Source organism: Etheostoma spectabile, chromosome 13 (genome assembly GCF_008692095.1).
Source record: "Etheostoma spectabile isolate EspeVRDwgs_2016 chromosome 13, UIUC_Espe_1.0, whole genome shotgun sequence".
NCBI classification, from domain to species: domain Eukaryota; kingdom Metazoa; phylum Chordata; class Actinopteri; order Perciformes; family Percidae; genus Etheostoma; species Etheostoma spectabile.
In genome coordinates this window covers 9,034,670-9,042,399 of record NC_045745.1, presented here as the reverse complement: position 1 = coordinate 9,042,399, position 7,730 = coordinate 9,034,670, and the positions used below count along the sequence as shown (strand labels likewise).

Here is a 7,730-nt window from a genome sequence, read left to right as displayed (position 1 = left end):
GAGTCTAAATAATTCATAATTTCAGCTTTTTTTAACTTAAGAATTAAGTCTAATTTCCTGTGCATGAGGTTTATTGACCAGGATTTCCAAAAATGTAGTAAATGTAAAACTGGTAATAACTTGGTGTTACTAGGCTAGTGTTTATACATGGTAGTGAAAAGAAAACGTCCAAAAAAGAGCCAAAAACATTGAAAAAAATGAGACAAAAGTGTCGATAAAAGAGACAAAAACATCAGAAAAGGGGTTGATTTTCAGGAAGACAAGTACATGGTCGAATGGAAGACAACACAAGGGTTAAAAGCCGCTGGACCCGGCTGAATTCCTTAAAAAGCCTACGTATTTCTCCAAGAAATGCTTTAGCTCCACTTCTTGATGTTCAATTCAAGTGATTTTTTTTTTTTTTTTTTTGCTGTAGTCCTCGGAGAAGCTCTGCCTCCCAGAGATATTTTCTAAAACTAACTCCAATCCACATTTTTCTCCAAGTGTCTCATCTAACTCCTCTCTCTTTTCCTCAGTCTGATTCCTCTCTGTGTGGCATCCTGCTGGGAGAAATATAGTCTGTTGCATTGGTAACGATGGGAACGGGGGGGGGGGGGAAACGGGGGGACGGGGTGGATCAGAGGCACCCACAACAAACTAAACACATGTACTGTACACACACATCCCCGAAGGACTTGTGCTGGAGCCTCGCCGAGGGATTTCAAGAGACGGTAGCAGAGAAAATAACTGTGCAGAGAGATGGAAGGATAGGGCGGCTGCTATGAAACATAACCTTTATATACACTTTATACATTACGTGACCTTAGTAGCACAATATAGACTGTCCCCCGTTTCTCATCACATCATGAATTAGATGGGTGGTCAGGAAATTTGGGTGGTGACTGATAAGAGTCAGATATAGATATATAGATACAAGTGCAGTGTTTTTCAAGGTTTGTGGAGGACTTAGGGGGACGTGTTTGGCGGAAGGGTTTAGGGCTCCTGTCTATTTTTCAGTAGATTTATGCAATTTCACATCATTTTAGGACCATTATTACTACAATGTCTGTCTAAAATGTTGGAAAAGCTAGAGCAGACGATCAATAAATAACTCAAAAAGCTTGAGGACAAAACATGCTGAAGAAGTCCACTGGGGACCAACTAATGGACGCTGTAGGGAGATGGTCTGGGTGCATGGTGGACGTACAAAGTTCAGGACTTTAATCATTATGATCCGTCATGAGTCCTGCGTCCAGAGGTCAGGGAATGATCGATCGAGGTTCCAGTTGAATGTGGACAAAGTAAACTTGTCCTGCCTCTTGTTTTTAATTCAACTAACCCCAACTAACTAACTAACCAACCAACCAACCCTAACTAATTGACTAACCAACCCTAGGAATACAAATCAGGAAGATTGTCAGTGAATTCCCCACATGCCTCACACTGCCCTCCATTTCCATGAAGACATGCATACACAGGTAACTAGGACTGCAGTCAAAAATCCGCCAGCAGGCTAACACTATTACAGAAATGTTGATTAATGTGTATCATAAATGTGTTGCACCTGCTGTTTGAGGTGAATGAGTGAATGAATGAATGAATGATGAATTGACTGATATCATTTTTGTAAAGCTGCCCATTTCTGCTCCCTGTACACCAACCGCAAAGTTGACCAATTAGACGTGTTTTTAATGTGTGGCCGGGTTGGCCAGGTGGTGGAGCGGGCGCGCATGTGCTGGGTTGGGGGTTTGTGCCTCGACGCGGAGGTCTGGGGTTCGGGTCCGTCCTGTGACAGTTTCCTGAATCTCTCTCCCCCCTTTCTCACCTTGCCGTCCTGTCAAAAATGAATGAGGCAGAAAAGCCCAAAAATAATCTTTAAAAAAATCTTTATGTCACCCATCTTTGGTCCTGTGTTGATGTCAGCGGAGCTGCAGGTGATGACAGCTCTGGTCCGCGGTGACGCCTCAGCACTCCGACTGAGGCGTAGCTTTGAAACTGAAGGCCCCTAAACACGGTGTGATCTTTGGCTGCTGCAGGCAACGTTGACAATCATGGGAGGAATGTGACGAAAATGTTGCTTGTAAATCCAAAAATGGCACGTAGATACCACATTGGGATGTCTAAATCTATTGTAAGCACCAGCCCTGATCCAAAACTTGTTAATTATTAATCTTCACATTAGAGAGCAACAATGTGAACGCTGTTCGCTTCGCCAGGCATTTATCTCATTATTTGCATCAACATGGTTATCGTGCAGTAAGATGTAATTTGACTAAGGATGCTGGACATCAGCCCTGTTCACTGACAGAGGTTTTGCTCCTTCACACCTACTGTAATTCCTCAAATAAAAGCCGGGGCCTTTATTTACTGAACCGCACAATGTACCCGGCTTTTATTTGAAGCTGGCTTCTATTAGAGCCCGGCCTTTATTTCTAATTCCGTCTGTTTAATAAGTATATTTGTTTTAAATAAACCGTTTTAAATGAAAAGCCATAGCGTTCCAGTGGATAGAGAAAATTATTTTTTTAACCCTTGTGTTGTCTTCCCGTCAACTATGAAAAAAAGTTGTCGCTTTTTCTGACATTTTTGTCGCTTTTTCAATGTTTTGGGTGCTTTTTTCAAATGCTTTTTCCAAAGTTATGTGATACGTCTAATGTTGACATTTACAGCTTATTTCGAAGGCCCATTTCGTGCGATGAAAAAAACTGAAAATGGGTCAAATTTGACCCGAGGGCAACATGAGGGTTAAGAAACATTTGCAAAAAATATCCCCATATACATATACTACAGCCAGAAGGGCAATTTGGGTCAGAAATAATCAAACACCACCACTGTGTCGGTTTGAACCCTGTAAACGTACCAGGTATTTATTTCAAATACAGGTACTACAGTACTGCTGGTAGATTAGAGCATACAGTAGTTCCACCAGTATCTGATTAACATTACAGACGGTAGTTAGCTAGTTTCCTTTCTAGCTCCAGGCTAACTGTTTTTGCTTTTCAATCCCTGTACAGTTGCATTCCTTTTCGATTTCCGACAGATTTTTGACAATGGCGTTTGACTTTGGTCATGGTGGAAAAGTAACTGGCCATAAGTTAAGGTGACCAGATTTCTCAGACAAAATCCGGGGACATTTTCAGCTTAGAAGCATAAATACCTCCAAAACATTTTTGTAAAACTTAAAACGGGGACACTAGACCTAGAGCTGTTCTCATTAGGGGCTGCTGCCCCCCCTCAAAGGTCTGATCCTAGAATCACCCCTGCTGTAATGTTTCCTAAACTACATTTATCTGACAGCTTTTGCTTCATTGCGTCAGGCTTGTTTCTGCAACAGGTCATTGAGTATTGGAACAATAAAAACTATTGAGGAAATATTTCCCTTTGACATTGATGTATTTCACAAGATCTCATTGTTTTCTCATGTAGAAAACTGCGATGTAAGTTAATAGGAAAATTGTCCAGCTTGTAATTACCTTAATGTCTGGAGCGACAATCGGCTCCAGGTTTTTTTTTCTTTCATTCCAATATCGGGGCTGTCCGTCACAGTGAAAACCGGGGACATTTCCGGGGACAGAGCCAGCCGGGGACAGGTCAGCAAAACCGCGGACTGTCCCCAGAAACCGGGGACGTCTGGTCACCCTACCATAAGTACGTGCTATTGTTTGAATTTCAACAACAAGCCTTAGTGATGGAGCAGCGATGGTGCAGTGGATAGCAGTGGATGTGACACATGTCTTGTGATGTAATGTAATGTAATGTAACAGAAGTGTTTAAGTCACAGACACTTCCACCTTTAAAGGTCCAATGTGTAGGAATTTCTCCCATCTGGCGTTGAGATCACATATCGCAATCAACTCTCTCGCACCACGCAGTTCAAAGTACATTACAGCCGTGGTGGCCTTCACGCCCCGCTCTTGCTCTTTTCAACATCCTTTTTTTCTTTTTCTTTTTCTGGGCAAAGAAGAAGACTCCTGTTCCTGAAATTTGGATTTTAAATACTTGCCGGGGGCCGGGAAGCAATGATACCCATTAGCAGATTAGCATCACCTGTGAGTTTATCATGTGACAATGAAAAAACGCGCAAGGCGGAGCAGTGTGTTCTGTATGTCCCTCACCGGCTAACGTCTTTCAAGATGGCGCATGAATATGGAGCGTCTTCCCCAGTTCATGCAAATGCAAATATAAAATGTCAAGCCAAAAAGAACACTTGGAATTGATGGTGGTGGTAAATATTCCTGAAAAAGTTTGTGAACAGGCAACACAGACATTGATAAAAACAACTAAACCCATTACACACTGGACCTTTAAAAGGAGAGGACTTGTCAAAGCAGCTGATGTACTCAAATGACTCCACAGCCAATGTTAATGTATTCATCTGCACGGCAACACCTTCTGTTCATCAACTATTTCCAAGCTTCTTGTCAGGTCGAACCACATTCTTATTGTGGGCCTTTATTTCTTGCATATCATAGATTTGGTGTATTTACTGTGAGAACTTCAATAAGTTTAGCGAGAGCCATAATGTTATCAGCATTATACACACAAGGCGTATCCCCCTCCTCGGCTGCGAGCGCAGGACAATGGTCAGGACGTTATCTCTAATTAAGAAGTTGACTGAGGCATGAAGATTAGTCGGGCCCAGAAAGAGCAGGGTCCAATGTGATCAGCATTACAGATTGGTACAGGGCACTCTGGGAAATGGAAGTTATCAAACAGAGCAGGAGGCTGGAGTCTCTGCACTTGGACACTGTGTGTGTGTGTGTGTGTGTGTGTGTGTGTGTGTGTGTGTGTGTGTGTGTGTGTGTGTGTGTGTGTGTGTGTGTGTGTGTGTGTGTGTGTGTGTGTGTGTGTGTGTGTGTGTGTCTTTGTGTGTGTGTGTGTCTTTGTGTGTGACAATGTTGTCAAAGTATCAGAAAAACACACAATAAATACTTACTAGGATTGGTGTATATCACTAAGTCATTTAAGGTCCCATGGCATAAAAACTTGACTTTATGAGTTTTTTTAACATTAACATGAGTTCCCCCGGCCTGCTTATGCCCCCCAGTGTCTAGAAATGGTGATAGGTGTAAACCGAGCCCTGGGTATCCTGCTCTGCTTTTGAGAAAATAAAAGCTCAGATGGGCCGATCGGAGAAAGGGGAGGTAACCGGGCCCCTTATGACCTAAGGGGTATGGTTACCTCCCCTTTCTCTGCTCTGCACGCCCAGGAACTTGGCCCGCTCATGAGAGAGAGACATCATGTCTTTAAAAAGAGAAAAGTGGCAGTTGGTCAAGGCCCCCTCCACCCCCCTCAAAAGCTACAGACCAAGAAATTACACATCCTAAGGAAAGCTCATTGTATGTCTAGAGGCTGTAATTCTGCACCAAGGCTGAATTTTGAGAAAGAGACTTCAGATCCAGTATTAGGGACCACTAAGGTCTATATAAAAGAGACTTCAGATACAGTATTAGGGATCACTAAGGTCTATTAAAAGATACTTCAGATACAGTATTAGGATCACTAAGGTCTATATAAAAATACTTCAGATACAGGATTAGGGGACCACTAAGGTCTATATAAAAGGACTTCAGATACTGTATTAGGGACCACTAAGGCTTAAAGAGACTTCAGATCGTATTAGGGGACCACTAAGGTCTATATAAGAGACTTCAGATACAGTATTAGGGGACCACTAAGGTCTATATAAAGAGACTTCAGATACAGTATTAGGGGACCACTAAGGTCTATATAAAAGAGACTTCAGATACAGTATCAGGGACCACTAAGGTCTATATAAAGAGACTTCAGATACAGTATTAGGGGACCACTAAGGTCTATATAAAAGAGACTTCAGATACAGTATCAGGGACCGCTAAGGTCTTATAAAGAGACTTCAGATACAGTATTAGGGCCCACTAAGGTCTATATAAAGAGACTTCAGATACGTATTAGGGACCACTAAGGTCATATAAAGAGACTTCAGATACAGTATTAGGGGACCACTAAGGTCTATATAAAGAGACTTCAGATACAGTATTAGGGGACCCTAAGGTCTATATAAAGAGACTTCAGATACAGTATTAGGGACCACTAAGGTCTATATAAAGAGACTTAGATACAGTATCAGGGACCACTAAGGTCTATATAAAAGAGACTTCAGATACAGTATTAGGGACCACTAAGGTCTATTAAAAGAGACTTCAGATACAGTTCAGGGACCACTAGGTCTATATAAAAGAGACTTCAGATACAGTATCAGGGACCGCTAGGTCTATATAAAGAGACTTCAGATACAGTATTAGGGACCACTAAGGTCTATATGAAAGAGACTTCAGATACAGTATTAGGGACCACTAAGGTCTATATAAAGAGACTTCAATACAGTATTAGGACCACTAAGGTCTATATAAAGAGACTTCAGATACAGTATTAGGGGACCACTAAGGTCTATAAAAAGAGACTTCAGATACGATTAGGGGACCACTAAGTCTATAAAAGAGACTTCAGATACAGTTATGGGGACCACTAAGGTCTAATAAAAGAGACTTCAAGACAGTAGGGACCACAAGGTCATATAAAGAGACTCAGAACAGTTATTAGGCCCACTAAGGTCTATATAAAAGAGACTTCAGATACAGTATTAAGGACCACTAAGTCTATAAAAGAGACTTCAGTACAGTATTAGGGACCACTAAGGTCTATATAAAGAGACTTCAGATACAGTATTAGGGACCACTAAGTCTATATGAAAGAGACTTCAGATACAGTATAGGGACCACTAAGGTCTATATAAAGAGACTTCAGATACTAATTAGGGACCACTAAGGTCTATATGAAAGAGACTTCAGATACAGTATTAGGGACCACTAGGTCTATATAAAAGAGACTTCAGATACAGTATTAGGGACCACTAAGGCCTATATAAAAGAGACACCAAAACAACATGGACACCAAAATAAAAAATTGCTGCTTTACGCTCACGTGCCTGGTGTGTTTTGGCTATTAGGGACTTATAAATACAATAGGGTCTTCACAGGTAAAACAAATACCCATTCATTTGGCTGTGCACCATTAAAGAAAAGTCTGTATCTAATGTTGAATGTCTTCAACAGGTGATGTTTTGTTTTTTTGTTTTTTCTTAGCAGTAGTCATACTTGTTTTAAATAAAAACTACATTCATGATTTAATTAGCATTGCACCACAGACTTAATGAATAAACTTGTCCCTCTCTTCAAAGGGCCGGCCGCTGTTCCTGCAGTCATCCAGAAACGTGTCGGTCAATATCGTCAACAGCAACAACCAGCTGCTCACACAACTTGTAACAGGTAAGCCATGTGACTTATTGATATTTTCTTTTTTTTTCTTTCAAAAGCATCAAACCTGACAAGACTGACGACATCAGCCGCAACCGTTATGAGACACGTTGAATGCTCCACTGGTCATTTGAAGGGATTTTCTTCCTTTTGTTCTTGGGCACAATTCTCATGTTTTTTGGGCTACCTGGAGTGTATGATGAGGCTTTTGGGAACATTGATCTTGACATCCCCTGTTACGGATTGTTTAATTTGAAGCCTGGCGAGGTGAAACTGTCGAGTTTTTTTACATTTACACAAAGATTTCTGAAACCTCGGGGGGGAAAGAAAACCCAGACTTTTTGTGTTGGATGTGTTATTTCTAATCATTTTAATCATTGTGCGATTTTTAGAGTTAACGCGGGACCCTTTGAGGTGTCCAGACCAGTGTTGCCAAGTCCGCTTATTCTAAGCGAC

General features: G+C 41.4%; 1 protein-coding gene across 3 annotated transcripts in view; it reads left to right on the top strand.

Annotated features, from left to right (window-relative positions):
* Nucleotides 1-7,730, top strand: part of sgcd (sarcoglycan, delta (dystrophin-associated glycoprotein)) — a 361,460-nt gene that overhangs the window by 284,276 nt on the left and 69,454 nt on the right. For all 3 annotated transcript variants that reach the window (XM_032534643.1, XM_032534642.1, XM_032534641.1), the window contains one exon: nucleotides 7,199-7,286. In XM_032534643.1, coding sequence (XP_032390534.1) covers nucleotides 7,199-7,286 — 88 coding nt within the window. The remainder of the gene's footprint in view (nucleotides 1-7,198; nucleotides 7,287-7,730) is intronic.